At 46.1% G+C, this 23,071-nt stretch overlaps 2 protein-coding genes and 1 pseudogene across 3 annotated transcripts in view; 2 read left to right on the top strand and 1 right to left on the bottom strand.

The window, feature by feature from the left end:
* BTBD7 (BTB domain containing 7) overlaps window positions 1-10,497 on the top strand; it is a 113,927-nt gene extending 103,430 nt beyond the window's left edge. The window contains exons 10-11 of the mRNA XM_030930115.1: window positions 1,748-2,221; window positions 4,967-10,497. Coding sequence (XP_030785975.1) covers window positions 1,748-2,221; window positions 4,967-5,782 — 1,290 coding nt within the window. The 3' untranslated portion in view covers window positions 5,783-10,497. The remainder of the gene's footprint in view (window positions 1-1,747; window positions 2,222-4,966) is intronic.
* A 1,506-nt stretch (window positions 10,498-12,003) lies between these two features.
* The window catches only part of LOC104679051, a 16,507-nt pseudogene continuing 5,439 nt past the window's right edge, over window positions 12,004-23,071 (top strand).
* Window positions 20,420-23,071, bottom strand: part of UBR7 (ubiquitin protein ligase E3 component n-recognin 7 (putative)) — a 25,727-nt gene continuing 23,075 nt past the window's right edge. For both annotated transcript variants that reach the window (XM_010384509.1, XM_010384511.1), the window contains one exon: window positions 20,420-22,692. In XM_010384509.1, coding sequence (XP_010382811.1) covers window positions 22,600-22,692 — 93 coding nt within the window. In that variant the 3' untranslated portion in view covers window positions 20,420-22,599. The remainder of the gene's footprint in view (window positions 22,693-23,071) is intronic.

Here is a 23,071-nt window from a genome sequence, read left to right as displayed (position 1 = left end):
CTTTCCCCTTTCCCTTCCTGCAAGGCCATATCTCAGACTATCACATGGGGCGAAACCTTAGACAGTACCTGGCTTTCCTAGGCAGAGGTCCCTGCGGCCTTCCCAGTGTTTGTGTCCTTGGGTACTTGAGATTAGAGAGTGGTGATGACTTTTAACAAGCATACTGCCTTCAAGCACTTGTTTAACAAAGCACATCCTGCATAGCCCTAAATCCATTAAACCTTGGGTAAACATGGCACATGTCTCTGCAAGCACAGGGTTGGGGGTAGGGTTACAGATTAACAGCATCTCAAGGCAGGAGAATTTTTCTTAGTACAGAACAAAATGGAGTCTCTTATGTCTACTTCTTTCTACATAGACACAGTAACAGTCTGATCTCTCTTTCTTTTCCCCACACCAACTCTTTGGGATGCCAAGGTGGGCGGATCACTTGAAGTCAGGAGTTCTAGACCAGCCTGGCCAACATGGTGAAACCCCATATCTACTAAAAATGCAAACATTAGCCAGGTGTTGTGGCGTGGGCCTGTAGTCCAGCCTCGGGAGGCTGAGGCAAGAGAATCGCTTGAACCTGGGAGGTGGAGTTTGCTGTGAGCCAAGATCGCACCACTGCACTCCAGCCTGGGTGACAGAGCAAGACCGCGTCTCAAAAACAAACAAACAAAAAAGGATAGGCTGGACACAATGGCTGTAATCCCAGCACTTTGGGAGGCCCAGGCAGGCGAATCTCTTGAGCTCAAGAGTTTAAGACTAGCCTGGGCAATACGGCAAAACCCTATCTCTACAAAAAATACAATAAATTACCCAGGCATAGTGGTATGCGCAGTAGTCCCGGTTCCTTGGGAAGATTAGGTGGGAGGATCACTTGAGCCCAGAAGGTCAGGGCTGCAGTGAGCCATGATTGCACCACTGCACTCCAGCCTGGGCGACAGAATGAGACCCTGTCTCAAAAAAATAAGTGAGTGAATGAAATGAATGAATGAACGAACAAACGAATGAACGAATGAATAAACATGGCATAGGGTTCTTCAGCAAGTCAGCAAACCATTTTTAAGTTCTTTTTCTTCTTTTTTCCCCTGCTGTCCTAATTTTCTACTGAACATTTTTAGGTTCTTGTTTTAGGTTGTTGATTTTCATTTTTTGCTACAGTTTTTCTCCTTAAAATATATAATCTGGTTTTCTACTCATTTCTTTTCCTTTTGCCATTCTGAATTGTGTCTGAATTTGATATCTTAAATTGCATGACATATTCTTTTATGTTTACCAAAATATTGGTCAAACTTAGTCATGTATAATGGGTACCGAATAGTATTTTGTAGTTTTTATTTCAGACAGAGAAGGCATAGATGTTTTGTCAGAAAGTTTCTAGAACATCCTCAGTTGTATTCCTTTCTTCCTTTGGCATTTAATGTTAATCTGTTAGCAAAGACATATTAGAGTTTGGTTTTATTACCGGTTTTTGCATTATCACATAATCTGAGATGAGTGACCTGCTTGTGGAGCATTCGATCAAGCAGCTTTCTTTCATGGCTGTGTCCTAGGCTGCACTCTGTGCCTTTGTGCTATAACTAAGGTGATTTTTTTTCTTGGGCTTCTGGCCTAGAAAAATAAAATATGCCTTTTATTCTTGCTGACTGTGGTTTTCTTAAGTACCTCACTTAATTCTTTCAGCCTATAAATTTCTATTTATGAAATCCGCTAATAAATGTCCATTTTTGTTTTTTATTTGTTTTTTTTTTATCTTTCTTAGAATCCCCACAAATTCTTTCCTGATGAACGTTTTGGGGATGAAAGTCCACTCTTGACAATGAGGCAACCTGGGAGATGTCGCGTAAACAGCACCCCTCCTGCAGAAACCATGTTTACAGATCTGGACTCTTTTGTGGCCTTCCATCCACCCTTGCCCCCTCCACCACCTCCCTACCACCCCCCAGCTACCCCAATCCATAACCAACTCAAAGCAGGCTGGAAACAAAGACCTCCCAGTCAGCACCCTTCACGTTCATTTTCTTATCCCTGTAATCATTCGCTGTTCCACTCCAGAACAGCTCCTAAAGCTGGCCCTCCCCCAGTCTATTTGCCGAGTGTGAAAGCTGCACCACCTGATTGTACCAGCACTGCAGGACTGGGCAGACAGACGGTGGCTGCTGCTGCCGCCACCACCACCTCAACAGCAACAGCAGCAGCAGCGGCAGCAGCAGCAGCAGCATCTGAGAAGCAAGTGGTAAGTCAGCACTTCAGTAACTTGCTTCATATTCGGTTTATGGACTATTAGAAGCAATTTTCTTGGCCCAAGAGCCCCACTGGGACTCAGCAGTGCCCAGAAGTATTGCTGACAAATGGCAGGCATAGACTTGAGGGGTATGGAAAAGAGGGAAAAACGCTAGTGTACTTGAATGAGAAAAGACAGGAGGAGAGAGACCAAGGGGTGTGTATGGAGGAGTTGAGTATCTTCTTATCTTTATGCTCATTTGGCAGGATTAGGAAGAAATGGGGTTACTGAGCAGCACAAAGGAATATACCGGTTTCATGTTCTGTTCAATCACAGGTCTACAATTTGTCCCTAACTTCTACTATTCTGTAAAATCCACTATTCTACCACATGCTTTAATGGGACAAGAAGCAAGAGCTACTTACACCTACTTAAGTACAGTATACCATCAGGAATAATGTGGGAAAACTCCCCATTCAGAAGATGAGCAGAAAATGAGGCCTCAGGTGTGCCTCTGCCTCTGAAGCTCATCAGCAGAGGCCCCACTTCACTCAGAATCGTAGTAGCCAGGGCTAGGTGGCTAGTAAATTGATAGAGGATTCTTTGCTTGATTTTACACTGTATTAGAGGTTTTATATAATACACTTGAAAAACATAGTGATTTTTCTTTTCTTTTTTTTTTTTTTGGCCAGGTGCCATGACTCACACCTGTAATCCCAACACTTTAGGAGGCTGAAGTGGGAGGATCACTTGAGCCCAGAGGTTCAGAACCAGCCTAGGAAACATAGTGAGACCCTGACTCTACCAAGTAAACAAATAAATTAGCTAGATGTGGTAGCACATGCCTGCAGCCCTAGCTACTCAGGGAGCTGAGGTGGAACGATCACTTGAGCCTGGGAGGTTGTTGAGGCTGCAGTGAGCTATGGTCACACCACTGTCCTGCAGCCTGGATGACAGAGTGAGACTGTCTCAAAAAAAAAAAAAAAAAAGATTGTTAAGTCTTCCTACTCAGTCACATGCTATCAGTAGCAAGTTAGAAGAAAAGATTGACTTGTTAGTTCAGGGAAACTTCATTAAAATATGGCTTATTGGAAGCTTGAGTCAAATTATGATCCTTTCTCAACTTTTTAATATAACCTCAAGATTTTATTTATTTTTTATTTTTATTTTATTTAATTTATTTATTTATTTATTTATTTATTTATTTATTTATTTAGAGACGGAGTCTCACTCTGTTGCCCAGGCTGGAGTGCAGTGGTGCGATCGTGGCTCACTGCAAGCTCCGCCTCCCGGGTTCAAGTGATCCTCCTGAGTGGCTGGGATTATAGGCGTGCACCACCACACCCAGCTAATTTTTGTATTTTTAGTTGAGACAGGGTTTCACCATGTTGGTCAGGCTGGTCTCGAACTCCTGACCTCATGATCTGCCCACCTTGGCCTCCGAAAGTGCTGAGATTACAGGCATGAGCCACTGTGCCCGGCCAACCTCAAGATTTTATTATTTTCACCGTGAAACAAAAGGTGATGCTTACAGCTGGATCAATTGTCCCTTTGTCTTATCTTCTCCTGGTTCAACATGCTTGTATCTCTTAATAGCCAGCATCCTCTTAGATCTGCAGTTGAGCTCAGTGCACTGAAGTTTCAGCACAATCTTTGTAGTTTTAGCCTTTTTCTGGAAAATCAGCCTAGTCTGCCCACCATAGTCACTCTGCTTCCTGTCGTGCCGCTTTGCCTGGGCATACAGAGAATCCTTGCCCTTCCTCTACCATGTCACTTTGTGGGATTGGTGTGTGCCACACTGTGACAGAAAGTCCGATGGGTTTCAGGAAAGTTCGCCACGTTTGCAGGAGAACTGTTAGCACAGAAAGCCTTTCTCAGCTTCTTAGACCTCTCTACCTCCCCTCTCTGCTTCCCCCGCCCCAGAATGGCAAAGGCTGGCCATGTTTGGTAAGCCAGATTCCCATCCTGTTGGCCCAGGCCCTCGGTTCTACAATTACAAAATTCTACTACTTTATATTTTAAATAAAACTCCCTTTAAAGGCAATTTATTTGTATGTTCATTGCAGTCTTAACTGTAATAATGAAAAATTGTAAACAACCTAAATGTCCAATAGTAGCAGAATGATTAAATTAAGTCATGGTTCATTGATGCAGTAGAACGTGACATAATAATTTAAAATGGTGTTCTCAAAGATTTAGTGACAGATTATATATGTACTAAATTTCATTAAAATTAATATATATGCAAAGGAGAAAAAAAGACCTCAAAATGCTAACAGTGGTATCTCTGTTCAAAAGATTGAAGTGATTTTTTTTGCCTTTATAGCTTTCTATATTTTTATAATTCTTAAAAATTCAGCCAGGAGCGGTGGCTCACATCTGTAATCGCAGCACTTTAGGACGCCAAGGCGAGCAGATCACGAGGTCAGAAGATCGAGACCATCCTGGCTAACACGGTGAAACCCCGTGTCCACTAAAAATACAAAAAAATGAGCTGGGCGTGGTGGCATGTACCTGTAATCCCAGCTACTCAGGAGGCTGAGGCAGGAGAATCGCTTGAACCCGGGAGGTGGAGGTTGCAGTGAGCTGAGATCATGCCACTGCACTCCAGCCTGGGAGACAGAGTGAGATTCCATCTCAAAAAAAAAAAAAATCAGTATGTGTTACTTTTATAATTGGGAAACAAAATCAGTGAACATTTTTACAGAGGATGGGTCCTTTTTTTTTAACCCTCCCACCATTTTTGTCTGTCTGCAGCGAACACAACCTGTGCTGAATGATCTGATGCCCGACATCGCAGTGGGTGTGTCCACACTGTCACTCAAGGACAGGAGGCTTCCAGAGCTTGCTGTAGACACAGAATTAAGCCAGTCAGTTTCTGAAGCAGGACCAGGGCCTCCCCAGCATCTGTCATGTATTTCACAGAGACATACACACACTTCTCGGAAAAAACACACACTAGAGCAAAAAACAGACGCCAGAGAAAATCCACAGGAATATCCGGATTTCTATGACTTCTCAAATGCTGCTTGCAGACCTTCTACTCCTGCTCCCAGCAGACGCACCCCTTCCCCTTCGCAAGGTGGATATTTTGGTCCCGATTTGTACAGCCACAATAAGGCATCACCAAGTGGCTTAAAGTCAGCCTACCTACCTGGCCAGACGTCTCCTAAAAAACAGGAAGAAGCTAGGAGAGAATATCCACTTTCCCCTGATGGGCATCTACACAGACAAAAGAATGAGCCGATACACCTGGACATCGTTGAGCAACCTCCCCAGCGGTCAGACTTTCCTTTGGCAGCCCCAGAAAATGCTAGTACCGGTCCAGCCCATGTCAGGGGACGAACCGCAGTAGAAACTGACTTGACTTTTGGGCTGACTCCTAACAGACCTTCACTTTCTGCATGTAGCTCTGAAGCTCCCGAAGAGAGATCCAGTAGAAGACTGGCAGACAGTGAGTCCCTGGGCCATGGAGCTCAGAGAAATACAGATTTGGAAAGGGAAGATTCCATAAGCAGAGGAAGGAGGTCACCAAGCAAGCCGGACTTCCTCTACAAAAAGTCTGCCCTCTGAGAGCAACCTCCAAGTCGTCTGTGCCTGAGATGTGAAACATCCCATTTTATGATGTAACCCAACAACTTACAGACCAGTTTATCAATGCCAGCTGATAACTCCGTTTCACATGATTTTGTTGTAGTTTTTGTGTATATATGTGTTTATTAGACACAGCATGCTACGAAGGTTTTTTTTTTTTTAAATGTTGCATCTGTCTGATTTGTGTTTGAACAATTATGTCGGGAAGCATTTTTAAGAACAAGCAGGCTGGCACTTTTTATTTCTCTTTACAAATGATGGAATTTTTTTGCACTTGTACATTTATTTTCTCTCTATTGATTTTATATCAGTATGTTCAACTTTATTGCCACATTTAAAGGACTGTATTTTCATACTTTTTTGCATTTTACCTTTCATCTACCAATCCATGTGCATTGGATTGCACACTAAGATGTATTTTCTTACGGAATAGTTGTGTTTATTTTTTAATTATAGAAATTCCAAAGAACAGCACGTCAGAATGCTCCTCTCTTTTCAGTAATTGTTTCAGTTCAGAGATCTTCCTGCTCAGCCTCCATAAATCTAATGTCCTTTTTTTTAATAAGTCCTAGGAGCTGGGCTTCATTCCTCCAGCGGGAGTCTAGTCAGGGTCCTGAAGTTTGCTGGTTCAGGAAAGAACAGGAAGGAGAAAAGCCTTCTGTGCCCAGGCTAAAGCTGTTATATTTCCAGTGTGGATGCAGTCAGAATCCCTGCACATTCTGGTCATAAGGATTAGAGTCACCAAATGAGGCTCCAAGGAGATTGCATCCCTTGGAATTAGAAAGCAGTGGAGACCGTGCACAGTGACTCACACCTGTGATCGGCACTTTGGGAGGCCGAGGCGGGCAGATCACTGGAGCTCAGGAGTTCAAGACCAGCCTGGGCAACATGGCAAAACTCCATTTCCATAAAAAATACAAAAAAAAAAAAAAAAACTAGCCGGGCATGGTGGTGCACGCCTGTAGTCCCAGCTACTTGGGGGGCTGAGGTGGGAGGATCGCTTGAGCCTGGGAGGTTGAAGACTGCAGTGAGCCAAGATTGCACCACTGTGCTCCCGCCTGGGCAACAGTGAGACCCTGTCTCCAAAAAAAAAAAAAAAAGGGGGGGCAGTGGAAATAGAGAAGTAACTTAAAGGGCACACGGACAGAATTTCTGGTTCTGAGCATCAGCTCTCCAGCTGCGATGGGGGAACTGACTGCTTGCTGCCTTTAATTTTCTTACTCTCTATGGGAAAAAAACAAAAGGGCTTCAGTCTCATGGATGTTATTTGGTGTTTGTAAACGTATGTTTTCTTTTAAACGATTTTCCAAGTATGTCTAAATTTTGGTGTTGGGTAATGCATAATGCTTTCTCACCAACAAAAAAGGAAAAAAAAAATGTTTTCAGTTAAACACTACATGTCCTACTTGAACTCCACTGGGACGCTGGTTTGGCATTTACTAAACCACTGAGCACATGGGGTCTTTCCGGATCCTCTCCCTTGGAAGGGCAATGTGTGAGCTAAGGACTGTTTTTTTCTTACTCTCCACTGTAAATATATTAGTATTTGAGTTTTTAAATCACTTCAACATTATTTGAGCATTTACTTTGTATTTTTACAAACAGATAATAAACACACAGCCGTAGCACTTAGAAGAAAAGAAGCTTTCCAAACATTCCTTCCTCTACAGGATATTTGGGAGCCTTTTTTCTATGTATGTATATATATAAAAAACCACAAATCTCTCACACTCACTCGAAAACTATGCAGGGCTAGGAAGCCTCTACGAGCTACCGGATAAATGAATTACATGCACTTTGAAGTAAATAGGTTTTCTGTTGGGTGTCAACAACTCTGATTTCTCCCAAAACTATAGTTTCTCTTACGGTCTTTTCCTCCTTTACCCTGTGGATATACACTCAGGAATAATCTGACATTTTAGAAAAACCCGAACAGTAGATAGTCTCCAAGATGGGAAACATGTCGTGCGTCTGCACACACCGGCAAACTGCCGCCGCTCGTTCTGCTGCCTGGCTGGTTAGCTGCTGTGCAGATGCACTCGGTGACGCTGGTGGTGCAAGCTCCCAGAGTTAACACTAATCTGCAGGTCGGCTGTGCATTGCACTGGAGGCTCCTTTTTTAAAGAGAAAAACAGGCCTCTGTTCTCATTTGTAAGAAATTTGACTCATAATAGAAAACGGTGTCTTTTGAAGCCCAGCCTCTGTCTGTCTGCAGAAACAAAAGCGAATGCCATCATATTCCTTGATGTGTGTTTCTACCACATATGTATGTTGACATGTTCATGTACTGCGCTGGTACTGCAAGTAAAACAGTAGACCTAATTTGGATGGGGAGAAAAAACTCATCCCTGACCCTTTTTTTTTTCTCCAAATGTTAGACCAGAGATGTTGATCCCACACATTCATTTTTCTGAAAATTCATGAACTATTCTCTCATATCCCTGAAATATAATTATAAAAGTAAATGGCCACTATTCCTAAGATTATTTAGTTTATAAAGTTTGCTTTTAATCATACAGTAGCTTACCTGGCTAAAACTATGTGTATAAAGGGAAAACTTGCTTTAATCTGTGGGATTGCAGACTGGTGTGACTTGCAGAAGGTTAACAGGTGTGGGTTTTGTGTGTGTTAGATGAGCTGTTAGTGGACTTTTAATGTATCTTGTGAAGTATGGTTACTAAGGTAGGTTGAAGAGCTACGTGCCTCTGGCTTTTGAACCCATCTATTAAATCTTTTTTAATGCTGTACTAAGATAAATGTGAAGTCTAAGTAAGGTTGCTCTCAGAAAAAAGCATATATATGTATAAAATAAAATTTAGGCCATGGGAACTGGCATTTTACTTGGTATAGGAATTTAGTGAGAACCAAATCACAAAAATACCAGATCTCCTTTTGAGATTGTGGACAATCAGGCCGTTTGGACAATCACCACTTCCAGTGCCCGCTGTGTGTTGAGGTTAGAGAACTACCGTTTACATGCTAGAGCCAAGAGAGGACATTCAAGTTTCTTAAAGATGCTGTTGGTTTTTTTTCTTATGTTATTGTTTTAGTTTTGTGATTTTTATGAATAATTTTAAGTTCAGAGTCAACCCGTGGCTCCTAAGGAAAAAAACAGCAGCATGAAAGGCAAAAAGTATTTGAAACATAGTTGTTTAAGTTTTCCACGCCCATTCTCACATGCCCCCTTTAGCTTTATTTCTGGGAACATGTCCCTAGACCTCAGCTAGCCTGACACTGCAATAACCCGTTAGGCTTTGAGGCTTTTCAGCGAATTCTTGATATTTAAGTCTTCTTATAGAATTCTTTATGAAGCCTTACCTAATTCTTGTTTTTGCTTCCTCAGAAACTTTATTATACCTGCCATCCTTCGTTGGATTTTTGTTTTGGTTTGTTGTTGCCATTCTAGCAAAGAGCTTAGTCCTTGTACATCTGCATTAAGGTGCCGATGCAGAAGGCAAATTGGAAGCACGCGCCAGCGGCAGTGGGGCTCTAAGCCGACCTCCATGCGTCATTCTCTAGAGTTGAAAGGACTGACGTTTCTCAGTAACTACCCGGCAAAATATATATTTTCATAATGCTGAATTTAGAAAAAAAATGTTTCATGAAACACTTGTAAGATACTTATTTTGAAATTAATTATAAGGCATTCATATTTTTAGGACTGAATTCAAAGGGAAATGCTTCTTTGACTTTTTTTCATTGTTCGGTTGACTTTCAGCTTTCTGGAGTGACTATTAAAGCAGCAGTGATGGGTGCTATTCCTGGTTCTGCGGTAGTTTACTTTGTCTACTAAGTGATTTACTTTCAAACCTCATTACAGGTAATCTTACAGATAAAAGACTTAACATGCACACTGCTAAAAGGTGTTTTACTGTTTTCCATTAACGCTGTTGTATGAACAATATTTGGTGACATGTCTTTTTGTCCTGTAGATTGTCATATCTGTTATGTAGTTATCCTATTGGCAAGTCCTTTGATTTTTTTTTTTCCTCTAGAAAATCTCAGACTGTCAATCTTCCATATTCTGAATATTATAATGCTGTGGCCATTTCTATAGAAAGATTACTTGCAAGTGTGTGTCTTGAAAATAACCTCTTGTATTTGTGTGTCTATGTGAGTTCTGTCTAAGAGGTCACATAAGCTCTGGAAGCTTCATCATCTGTACCTACATGTGACTGTGTATCTGGGTTACATTGGCAGGCGGTACCAAGTCCTGCTCTTTGATGGGGTGGCTGAGAGATAAGGGTTCCTGAACTCTCCTTGCTGTGTATGCACCACATCTGTGCTTCAGAGCGGTGGAAAACCGTCTACAACACTGCATTTCTTGTGGTTGTGCTGTTACTGCTATAAAGTCAAGTGCCTTCAATGCTAAAGGCTCAGAAATTTTTCTTAAACTGATTTCATGTCCTATGCAAGTGTTTTCTACAACCTGCATAACCAGTACTTTGTAAAACTTGTTTACGCTTCAATTGTACATAGTGATTTTTAAAGAAATATATAGTATTTTTATTTAGGTACCTCCAAACTTGAATTCGTCTGTGTGAAGCATTGTAAAACGAGACATTTCTCTTTTGAGTACCATTACAGTTGTACAGAGGTTTTCACTGCTTCTATTTTTCTACTGTTACTGATAAGCATGTAACACTGACTATCCTACATATAGTTGGCATTTCAAATAAATGGCTTGTATAGAATCTGCTGAGTTGGATACAGTCTGTTTTAGCACTAGTGCAGCATATAGTCTTCAATTATAGATGTCATTGCACCCCTGGAGGGTAGAATTGGGAGGTTTTCTAGGTTGATTTTCTCTCTGTTTCTAGGATTTCAATCATTCAAGGCATTTTATTATCATCATCATCATCATCATCATCGTTTTCTTGGAAATCACACATTTTATTCTGAATTACCAGTTTCATTATTTTCTATTATTTCATTGAGACATTTCTGAGAAATTTTATTTTACAAATTTGAGTGAAAAGTTCCTCTCACAGGGGTCTGCAGGATTGCAGGAAGCTCAGCATGGCGCCCATGTGAACCAGGCACCTGGATGTGTCCTGCTTTTCAGAGCCCTTAGAGGGTCAGAGACCTGGCCTAGATTCTGAGCTTTGCTTTTGCTTTCACACCCAGGCTTAGTAATATTTTCCAATTTCAAAAGGAAATGAGATCATGATCTAGAGTCTAGGATTCTCAAAAAAAAAAAAAAGCAAAACAGAAAGTTTTCTAATTTCCATTTTTTAAAATGGCTACAAAAGAGCTCTTATTTTTTATTTTTTATTTTTCAGACAATGTCTCGCTCTGTCACCCAGGCTGGAGTACAGTGGTGTGATCACGGCTCACTACAGCCTCGATTTCCCAGGCTCAAATGATCCTCCCACCTCAGCCTCCCGAGTAGCTGGGGCTACAGTCAGTGTTACACCACTATGCCTGGCTAATTTCCAAAATTTTTTGTAGAGACAGGGGTCACTACGTTCCCTAGGATGGTCTCAAACTCCTGGGCTCAAGTGATGCTCCCAGTGCAGCCTCCCTAAGTGTTAGGATTATAGGCATGAGCCACTGCAACTGGCAAGCTCTTACTTTAAAATGTTTTTTATCGTTTCAGTGCTAAATTCTGTCCTAGCATCTCACTCTTCATGCCTCACTAACAAGTTATTGCTTTATAGTTTGTAACCATCTTAGGTTTAACAGAAGGATATAAAGATAAAATCTAAGGTTTCTGTGGGTGAGCTGCTTAAATCTAAACAAGAAAATTGAGTAAATCAGCATTCATTTCTGCACTTGTGGATAATTCCTGGAAAAATGAACTTGGGCTAGCTTCCTGAGCCACTTTAGGCTTTACCTCTCCTCAATCCATTAGGGAATATTTCTTGAGTCCACTCCTCCTGGAGTCTGGGAATATGGAGTGGCAGACCAAACAGACAGGATCCCCAGTCTCAGAAACTTCCACCTCTAGCTGGAAATGACTTTTGTCCTACAAAACAAAACAAGGCCGGGTGCGGTGGCTCAAGCCTGTAATCCCAGCACTTTGAGAAGCTGAGGCAGGTGCATCGTGAGGTCAGGAGACCAACAAAGTGAAACCCCGTCTCTAAAATAGAAAAATTAGCTGGGCGTGGTGGTGCGTGCCTGTAATCCCAACTACTCGGGAGGCTGAGGCAGGAGAATCACTTGAACCCGGGAGGCGGAGGTTGCAGTGAGCCAAGATCACACCACTGCACTCCAGCCTGGCAACAGAGCGAGACTCCGTTTCAAAACAAACAAAAAATACAAGGCAGTTATCACAGCTAAGGGGAAGACCCGCTTGAAATGGCCTAGGAATGAATGAACAGGAGGAGAAATGCTGGAAGCAGCACTAAACACTTAATGCAATCTTTTCTAATCCCTCATTGAGTTAGGAACTCTTTCCTTTGATCCTCTGTGAATTAAGTACTATTATTTGTGCCATTTTACAAAAGAGAAAAGCCCGGAGATACTGAGCACCTTGTCCCAAGCCAGAAAGTTGGCAGAGCTTGGGCTCAAACCTGGGCAGTCTGGCTCCAGAACCCGAGTTCTCAGCCATTGTGTTGTTCTGCGCACCAGGAAGTCTGGTGGTCTGGGCAGGGGGGAGTCTAATGTGCAAAAGGCGGAAGCAGCTTCAAGGATGGCAATCATTTTTTCATCCTGTCAATTTTTCCGAACGTCACTAGATGCTGAGACAGCAAAGTCATGAACAAAACAGTCACAGTCCCACTCAAAACATTTTTGAGTTTCCAAGAAGAAAAGACATTGAAGAACTACAGAGGTAAGGCTCAATGTCTCACTGGTCCCAGGGGTGGGAAGGCTTCGTATGGGAGTGACCTTGAAGGTGCAGGTGAAGGAAGAGACAGAGCAACAGGGCAAGGATCTGGGAGGGAGGGCTCATGGAGAGACAGAGCCTGGACAGAGCGCAGGGGAGTGAGAGGGGGTGTGGGACCCTCCTAGGGCTGGGTGGGGCTTCCAAATGGCAACTCTGAAAGCTACTAGGGCATCGTAGGCTGCGGCGTGGTTCACCAGATTTGCATGTTCCAAATCACTCTGGCTATTGTATGAAAAGTGGTTGAAAAGAAGCAGGAGTAGATTGAGAGATCCAGATAGGAGGCTGGCGTAGCCGTCCAGGGGAGAGCTGCCAGCAGCCAACAAAGAGAACAGATTCAGAATCTGCTGACAGTGCCATGTCTGCATGACTAGGTGCTTGCTCAGTGTGGGAAAGGAGGGGGAGCCAGATCTGGGGGGAAGCGGAGTTAGTGTTGGTCATGTTGACTTGGGAATGATTGCCAGGCAGCCAACTACTAGGTGGCAACTAGGTGTCAGCTGGGAGTCAGAGGAAAGGATTCTAGTTGGAGGCTGTGTGGGGGTTGTCCATGTATATGGGTGGCACTTACAGCCTTGGGAGCAGGTGGCGTGATTAGGGGAAAGGTTTAAAGGAAGAAGAAAGAGGGCTTGAATGATGAACTTGGAGGACTCCAACTTTTCCAAGCCAGCTGGAGGGAGTTGCTGGCCAAGGGCAGCCTAGCAGACAGAAAGAAAACCGGCAGTGTGCTGCTCAGAAGACCAGGCTGGGACAACTTGAGAAAAGAGGGAATGTGATCTTCAGAATAAATGAAGTGAAAGAAGCAATATACAAAAAAATTGCATCCATATGCTCCCATTTGGAAAGAAGACAAAAAAAGGAAATGGATGCAAATACATACATAAACATTTCTGCAGCCAGGCGCGGTGGCTCACGCCTGTAATCCCAGCACTTTGGGAGGCCAAGGCAGGTGGATCATTTGAGGTCAGGAGTTCAAGACCCGCCTGGCCAACATGGTGAAAACCCATCTCTACTAAAAATACAAAAATTAGCTGAGTGTGGTGGCAGGGGCCTGTGATCCCAGCTACTCCAGAGGCTGAGGCACGAGAATCGCTTGAACCCAGGAGGCAGACATTGCAGTGAGCCGAGATGGCGCCACTGTACTCCAGCCTGGGTAATAGAGTGAGACTCAGTCTCAAAACAAACAAAAATTCTGCAAGAATCTACAAGAACGTGCATAGGACTGCCTCTGGAGAGGGGCATTGGCAATACATGCAACTGCCAATTAATGACAGCCTTTTTGTACTGGTTGAGTGTTTAAATGATATGCAGGTATTACTTTTTTCAAGTTAATTAAAGGTAAGATATTAAGGGTCAATTCCACCCCTCTCCAAAAGTTAACCCTGCGACTGCTGTTCCGAGGTTTTGGAAGATCAGGCCCCTAAGGCGGGTTGGGTCAGCTGCAAGGGGAAGATGTAGAATTGGAAGAGCAGTTTGGTGGCAGCTGGAGAGAGAAGCCAGGGGGCAGGTGCGAGTCTGAGTGGGAGGTGAGAAGGTGGAGATGATCTGTGTAGACAGCCTTTTTGAGTAGCTTAGTGGTGGAGAGGAGGGAAACTGAAGGCGTTGTGAGGAGTGAGGAGACGACCGAGCTGTCCCTGGAAGCTGGCTGGGGTCATCATTACTGTCATCTTGTGGGTCATGAGAGACCTTGTCACACACGTAGGCTTCCCTTGTCCCCCGGGAAGCTGGTTGACTTATCAACAGGAGAAGGAGGTCGGCTCCACATCATTTGTTCTTTTATTTATATATATACACACACACACACACACACACACACACAAACACACACTTTAAGTTCTGGGTTATCTGTGCAGAACGTATAGGTTTGTTACATAGGTATACACGTGCCATGGTGGTTTGCTGCACCCATTAACCCGTCACCTACATTAGGTATTTCTCCTAATGCTACCCCTCCCCTAGCCCCTCACCCTCTGACAGGCCCCAGTGTGTGTTGTTTCCCCCCATGTCCATGTGTTCTTATTGTTCAACTCCCACTTATGAGTGAGAACATGTGGTGTTTGGTTTTCGGTTCCTGTGTAAGTTTGCTGAGAATGATGGTTTCCACCTTCATCCATGTCCCTGCAAAGAACATGAACTCATCCTTTTTTACAGCTGTATAATATTCCATGGTGTATATGTGCCACATTTTCTTTATCCAGTCTATCATTGATAGACATTTGGGTCGCATCATTTGTTCTTAAGGATTCCTTACTTCCTACTTGCAGCTCCTCTCTCCGGGTGTTCAGAAATCATTCCACGGTAGCTGCTAGTTTGTTTTAGAAGCCTCTAGGGGTTACCTGTCAGGTCACCAGTCCATAGTTTCCAGAATCTACCATCCGCCACCTAAAAGTACAAAAGCAAATGAATTGAGACCTATGGTCGTTTCTGGCGTTGGGGTCCCTGTCTCTCTCTCGGTCGTCCTACCTCGATTGCCTGCAGTGTGCTATGAATAGTTCCCGAGTCACTTCCTCAGGGCCTCCCGGCTCCTGCCCATGCGCGCCTGCTTTTGCTTTGCTTTTTCGGTTCAAGGCTGTCCTCTCACAGGAAGTATGGAAGTGAGTCATGTGTTTCCACACTCCCTGTAGTCAGCTAGCTTCCTTGCCCCACACCTGGCTTTATACATTGCACTCACGGTCTTGGGGTTTCTCACGGGCATCACCCCAGTCTGGAGTTTAGCTCCACAGCCCACCCAACAGGTCTGTCTGCAAGCCTCTTGCCCGCGGACCCCTTTTTATTCTGTCTCTGAAACCCAGAGCTCACCAGTTCCATACAACCATGTCCATTTCCTCCGGTGCCAGCCCTGTGCCTTTCCCCGGCCTGGGATTAAGCTGTGCCCCTCGGAGAGCTTGCCGGTGCTTTGAGCCTCATCTCGCAGAGCCTTGGATTCTGGGCTGTCATGCCTTGTCTCTAAGCTTTGGGGGCTGTTCTTGTGCAGGCTGTTAGCCTGTGGAGGGTCTTCAGAGAGGGTGAGGAGGCAGAGCCAGGAAAGCCTGCCTAGGAGGAGGGAGGAAGGCAGGAAGAAGGCCTGCCCGGGCTGGGGGATCCTCGGGGTACCTGCAGGGCAGGGCCGGGGCTGGGCCTGCCTCTGCCACTTCCTGGCTGTGGAAGCTGGGGCAAAGCGCCTAACCCGTGTCCTCATCCTTAAACTGGACATAATGTGAGTGCACTTCTTGAGCGCTGGTTGCGGACTTTCCATGTCTGACTCGCGATCCTCAAGTCACCCTGTGCAATAGTTCTCATCCTCAGGTTCAGGTGAAGAAAATCCTCCTCAGTACCCGCCTTGCAGTGCTGCTGCGGGCTCCTGTGGGCACCTGTAGACGCCTGCACTCTCCTGGAATTCCTCACCCTTCATCTAGCTAGCTCCACGAATATCCTCCATCTCTGGAATCTTCTGGTACAGTCGTTGCCAACCCTTTTGGCACCAGGGACCGGTTTCATGGAAGACACTTTTTCCACGGGCAGGGGTGGCAGAGGGGGTGGGCGGTGGGGGGGAGGGGGTTGGTTTCGGGATGATTCAAGCGCATTGCTTTTAACATTGGATTCTCATAAGAAGCGCGCAACCTAGATCCTTCTCATGCGCAGTTCTCAGAAGAATTCTCCTCCTATTAGAATCTAATGCCGCCGCGGATGTAACAGGAGGCGGAGCTCAGGCGGTAACACTCACCGCGCACCTCCTGCTGTCTGGATCCTAACGGACAATGGACGGTACCGTGGGACCCTCTTTCCAGCAAATGCCACCATAAATGCCTCCCTGCCCTCTGAGACTGATCTAAAAGCAATTGTTCTTCCCATCTCTCCATGTTCCAACGGAGCCACTGAAGTCCCTGGGAAGTCCAACTGTAAGTGACCCCGAGAGACCTTAGTGCCCCCAACATCCCACCATTCCGGGGCTGCTGGGACTGGGTTCTTTGCAGAGTTGCAGTCAGGTGACCCTGTGCCTGCCGCTGCCGCTCTCCCGAGCCATTCGCCGGGCTTCTTCCTACGGAAGTCCCCTGATGGCACCCGAGGTTGTTTCCTCACCCTGCTCAGGTGTCCTCCCCGACCCCCAGTGCCAGCGTCCTTGTGCTCCTACCCCTCCCCTCCTGCCTCCTGCCCTGGCTGCCCTCCTAGCTCCTCCTCGCCCACTTAGCCCTCTCCCAGGACGTGGGCTCCTTCTCGCTCTTTCCACGGACTGTGTGTCAGGAAGGGCGGTGGGAGATGTCTCTCTCTCTAACACCCCAGCACCTCTCCAGCCCCCATGGTCCAGAGTCCCGCTCCCACCCCTGCAGCTGCCACCCCCAGTCATTCCTTTCGTATCCTGAAGGCTTTGGCTCCAACCTCACTAACGTACTCTCTGGTGTCCTCCTGGTAGCTGCCTAGACCGTCTCCAGCTACCTGTCCATGGTACAGCTCTCCCCTGTCCCCAGAACGTCTCCACCTTTGAAATCCTAACCTCACTGCCGCTCTCAGGCCGGATCGCCTCCTGTCCAGAGCCTCTCCCTGGACCTCCTCTGAAACTCTGGCCTCCTTGCTCCCCTGCCAGGATGGCCCAGCTTCCATAGGTGGCAGCCATCTCAACGTGCCCAGCTGCAACCCATCCTCCCCGCCCAACTCAACCCATAAACAGGGTGTCCATCTCCAGCTTTGGGAGACTGAAGACAGCCATGCCCTAGTGGTACCTGTGGTCCCCAGCCTCCCGTGGCTCAGTGTGCCTGGGTCCTGCGGGTCAGCCTTAACATGTTCTTCTCGGGGCCACTTTCCACCCCTCTTCTCTCACCTGAGCCGCCCTCCAGCGCACTCCTCCCCCCACCTCTTTCCTCCTCTTACCTGAGCCGTCCTCCAGCTCACTCCTCCCCTCCCACCTCCCAGGGAAATGGAGGCTGCCAATGGAACTCCCTTGATTTTGAGGCCTCATTCCAACACCCTCACCTGCATCCCCCTGCCACCAGGTCTGGTGGTCCTTCTGTCCCATCCTATCCCATCTTCTAACAGCTCCAATGTCACCTGTGGTCCACTCTCAGCAATGGCTCCACCTTAAGAATATGTGTTGGCCCAAGTGTCTCTGAACTTCAACAAGCAACTCCCTGGACTGGCCTTCTGCAGCTGCACCCTCTCCTTGTCCCCTCACAGTGGTGCCAACTGTGGCACACACCCTGCCCTCTGCAATCTGGCCTCTACCCGCCACTCGTGGAAATTGCTCTAGCCAAGGGTCACCCGCTGGTGACCTCATCATTAAACGCAGTGGATGCTGTCGGGGCCCCTGGGCCCTCCCTCATTTCCCTTCTATCCAGGAGCACTCCTGCCCCCCACCCCCTCACTCTCCTCTGGCCTGCCTGATGCCGAGGCTCTGTCCTGCCTTGGTCCCTCCCCTCCCTCTCTCCTTCTTGGGAACCAAGTGCCCAACCAGGACATTAGCTCTGGAGTGTCCTCAACCAACATCAGGGGCTTAGCATGAAGAACGCTGCTTGCTGTGTGGAGGGTGCCTGCCCCCGGACCAGCCTACCTCCTGGAGTGTAGGACCAGGGAGGGGCCCAAGCAACCACAGACAAGGCCACGTTACCCCAAATCAGCCTTACCAGGAATAAAATGGGGGTGGGGATCTGTCTTTCTTATTTCTAAGTTGGCTTAGAACTTAAAATCTCAATGGACCCAGACCCTTTTGCTCTTGACTTTGCTGCAGAGGCACCCCGACTTCTGTAACGTGGGTTCTTGGCCTCCCCAACCCCCGGGATGCTCTTCTCAACCTGCACTTCAGCTTCGGCCTTCCTTTCAGCGCTGGTGTCCCTGCATCTGCCCGAGGCCCCCTTTCCTTCTCACTTTTCCATATCTCCCTGGGGAAGAGCCCATTCATTTCCATGGTGCCAATGAGTGTGGCTGCTGATCACTCCCAAAGCTCATCCCCAGCCTTGGCCCCTGGACCTCAGATCCATTTACACAGCACCCCTCTCAGATGCCCAGCAGGCAGCTCCAAGCCACTCAGCACCTGTCTTCTGCCCCAGCCTAGCCTGTGCCGCGACAAAACCATTTGTTGCTCCCCACGTCTTTCCTATGCAAAAACCTCCTGGGGAGAAGCAGACGCCAGTGCCACACAGCCTGTAGAACCGTGAGGCAAAATAAACCTCTCTTCTTATAAATCACCCAGTCTCTGGTATATTTATTTATTTATGAGACAAGACCTTACTCTGTCACCCAGGCTGGAGTGCAGTGCAGTGGCACAATCACAGCTCATTACAACCTCAACCTCTCAGGCCCAAGTGATCCTCGCACCTCAGCCTCGCAAGTAGCTGGGACTGCAGGTGTCCGCCACTATGCCCAGCTAATTTTTATACTTCTTGTAGACACAGGGTTTCGCCATGTTGCCCAGGTTGGTCTTGAACTCCTGGACTCAAGCAATTCTCCCACCTCAGCCTCCAAAAGTGCTGGGATTACAGCTTGAGTCACTGTGCCTATCCCAGCCTCAGGTATTTCTTTATGGCAATGCAAAAAAGGATGAACGCAGTGACCCAAATGGGATGTGGCCTTGCTGGCTCCCGGGAGGTCGGCCAGGTTGGCTTCCTATACTTCCCATGTTCCCCAGATAGCAATGACCTTCAGTAGGGCTAGACTAGGCCACTTCCTGGTCCTGTAACCATGCAGACTGATCTTTCAATTTTCTTCTGCTCCACTAATGTCCTTCAAGGGAGGTGGGAGAACTGCAGTCTTCAGGGCATTGATGATTATAGAGTCATCTCTTTTTAGCTGTGTAAGCAACTCCAGGACTGCAGAGAACACTTTACCCACTTAAGTTGAACTCACCATGGGTGATGACCACAAGTCCACATCCAAGGTAGCAGGAGTTTGGGGGAGGCCAAAGATGGGTCACTATACTGGCTTTTTAGGTTGTTTTTATGTTTACTTAGAAATAATGGCTACTGTGTAGGGTGGACCTCACATTTTTCACAGGCTGCCAGCTCCAGCCCTCTCCCTCTGCACACAGCAGTACCTGAACACTGTGACTGGTCACACCCCAGCCCATTGCTTTGTTCTTCTGTTCATCTAGACCCCAATTATTAGACCCCAGGGGGTATGGTGAAGTCGGGTGGATGAAGGAGCTCTGCTCAGGGGACCTTGGATCAGGCTGCATTTTATAGAATAGCAGAATAATGAACTACCCAATGTCGTGAACCAGTCCCTCTGCTTTGAGGGCAGGACCCCAGGGCGGGAAGAGCTATTAGAATATACCATTACATTTCTTTTGAAGAGACGAGGTCTCGCTCTGTTGCCCAGGCTGTAGTGCTGTGAGTGGCTATTCACAGATGCAACCACGGCACTCTATAGCCTCCAACTCCTGGGCTCAAGCAATCCTCCTGCATCAGCCTTCCAAGTAGCTGGGACTACAGGCATGAACCTCCATGCCCGGCTCTATGCATTTTTTTTCTTTTGAGACAGAGTCTCACTCTGTTGCCCAGGCTGGAGTGCAGTGGCGCAATCTCGGCTCACTGCAAGCTCCACCTCCCGGGTTCACGCTATTCTCCTGCCTCAGCCTCCCGAGTAGCGGGGACTACAGGTGCCCGCCACCTCGCCCGGCTAATTTTTTGTATTTTTATTAGAGATGGGGTTTTACTGTGTTAGCCAGGATGGTCTCGATCTCCTGACCTCGTGATCTGCCTGCCTCGGCCTCCCAAAGTGCTGGGATTATAGGCATGAGCCACTGTGCCTGGCCTGCATTTTCTTATAACCTGCAGAGGGAGGCTGTGTAGACTTAAATATGACTAAAAACAATCTGAAAACCAATGATTTTGTATTGGTTTTATTTAAATTTTACAGAAATCTGATTAGAGTTAAGTATGTAATTATAAGTCCAGTAACAATTTCTACAAAAATGCACATACAATGCCAGAACTCCTTAAAAGCAACTAGTATCATATTTGTGTTTTGCATAAAACATGCATTAATATGTTGGCCAAAATGAGTCTCTACAAGAAGAGACAGTCCAATACAGTCGATAAGAAAACTAGTTGTGAACAACAGGTAAAAAAAGAGGTTTCCAGTTAATGTGAAAGAAGGAATAGTACCTTTCATAAAACAAGCCCTTCAGCGTTGGGTTAACTGATTGGTACTATTGTGCTGCACGTAATGTAACACATCACCTCCAAGACTTGGTCCTGATGGGTCATAGGAAGTAAGGGACTTTCTGGTAGTTACATCAGATATTTGAGAAGATTAAAAGCTTTCTGGACATGATGGTATACTAATAGTGGAACCTTGCAAAAAGGGTTCGAAACATTCTCAGACTTGGAAGAGCTCCCAAACTTGATAAACAACCTCAAAGACACCCCGAGCCTTTGACCGGAGCCCTCTGCACAAGGCCAGCTCAGGGCTCACCAGCATGTCCTACGGCCACAAGACCTTCCAGCTCCACTTACCACCCTTCGTGAGGATCTGTAATGAAGAGACTGAGTGCTGAAGAACATGGTTGTGCCATTTCTTTGAGGCTTTGACTTTTTATAAGGCCTAGTTCATCTCGTCCAGGGATTGGGCACTCAAATGAATACACGGATGCTGGACACATAAGGAGTATTAATATACATGATGGCCCCACAGTCTGAAATGCTTTTATTAACATACATCAAGATGTGTCTCCGACTGTCAGGAAAGACCTTGTTCCTCCAGAGGGAGAGAGAAGCTGAGGGCTCTCTATGTATCACAAGGCATTTACTACATAGACTGAGGGGCGTTAAAGAGGTCTCATATCAACTGAAAGGACTTCCCTCAAATGTGGGGCTCTGTACAACCTTCCATGAGGATCTTCAAAAACAAGATCTCATAGTCGCTAGGGAAGCGGTGGTGGACGTTAACATTATATACACAAAACTCTGCATTCGTGCAGCCTCGGGCCTTGTTTGGAATCTCTTCCACAGTCTGTCTCTTCCAAAACAGGGCTCCCTGCCCTGCTTATTACAAGTAAGCTAACTCAGGATCTGTTTTCTTTAGCACAGATTTGAGGGGGAAAATAATAATTTATTGGGGTTCTAATAACATTTTCATAACAGAATATCAAAATAGGTCCATTTTTGATATATGCTTATGAATATCCCTGATAATATCAAGAAATCCAAAGGACTTCGTAAACCACCAAGATTTCACAGGGGTGAGACCCGGTCTGTTTTCTAGGCAGCAGAAAAGGGACTAGTATACTGGCAAATGTTCTCCAGGAAGCCCTGTGAGCTCTACAGTACTGAAATTCTAATTCTAGTGCCAGTAGAATCGTGAACAAAAATTTCACTTGAACTGTATTAGTAAAATTCATAACAAAGGTTTGCTTCCTCAACCCTATCATCTGCTAATCTCTCTGCCTGTGACAGACATCCAGACCAGAAAACCATCAGTCCTGGCTACTCTGGAGGTTGGGCCTAGAGAAAACAAGCCCCAAGATCCTTTCTAAGCTATGACCAAACCTCAGAAAACAGGGATGTGAAAGAAGGAGCAGACCAGGCTTGAGGAAGCTTTGACCCAAGGCACCACGATCATAGGGGCGAGGGGACCTGCAGAGGTTCTAGGTGACGGGAAGAGAGCCTTCCGTGACGCCTGCGGAGGAGGTTCTGGGAGGCAACGGCTCTGTGGCAAAACACACACATCTGGGAGTGAAATAACAGATCATTAAACAACACACCAATTTGCTTTCTCAAAACCAAATCAAACTTTAAAAAACTACGCAAATAACCCTGGGTGCACTGGAGTAGGAGTACACTGGAGAAGTCTGTGGAATGAGCTGCATTAGCTGAGTCACAGAGGACGCTGGCTGTGAAGTCAGCATCCACACTGTGGCTACTGCAGCTAAAGAGAATGAAGGGAGCGCGAGGCCTCTCCAAACAGAGGAGGACGGAAAGGGGGCCGAATGTGAACCACACCTCTTTTATTCCAAGAATGGGAAGTGCATTTTCATTGGCCTGAGTGAGAGGCTTCACACTGCACTCTAGCTGCAGTAATACTGCATCCCGTCCACTCTTCTTCTCTTTTTTGACTGAAACTCTTCAAAGAACTGCTGAATGTCTTCTCTCTTAACAACCTGTTGATGAAAAGCAAAGATTATGAAAGAGAACAAAGTAACAGAATCGCAATTATGAGGCCACAGCACTCACAAGCAAGTCAAATGATACTGCTAAGAATTATGTTCATGTGCAGTTAATGATACCATCTCCATTTTCTTTCTTTCTTTTTTTTTTTTTGAGATGGAGTCTTGCTCTGTCACCCAGGCTGGAGTACAGTGGCGTGATCTCGGCTCATGCAACCTCCACCTCCTGGGTTCAAACCATTCTGTTGCCTCAGCCTCCCCAGTAGCTGGGATTACAGGCACGCACCACCATGCCCAGCTAATTTTTGTATTTTTAGTAAAGACGAGGTTTCACCATGTTGGCCAGCCTGGTCTCGAACTCCTGACCTTATGA

The sequence above is a fragment of the Rhinopithecus roxellana genome, chromosome 5 (assembly GCF_007565055.1).
Source record: "Rhinopithecus roxellana isolate Shanxi Qingling chromosome 5, ASM756505v1, whole genome shotgun sequence".
Taxonomy (NCBI): Eukaryota; Metazoa; Chordata; class Mammalia; order Primates; family Cercopithecidae; genus Rhinopithecus; species Rhinopithecus roxellana.
Note: the sequence above shows the minus strand (reverse complement) of the source record. Positions and strands in the feature narration are given on the sequence as shown.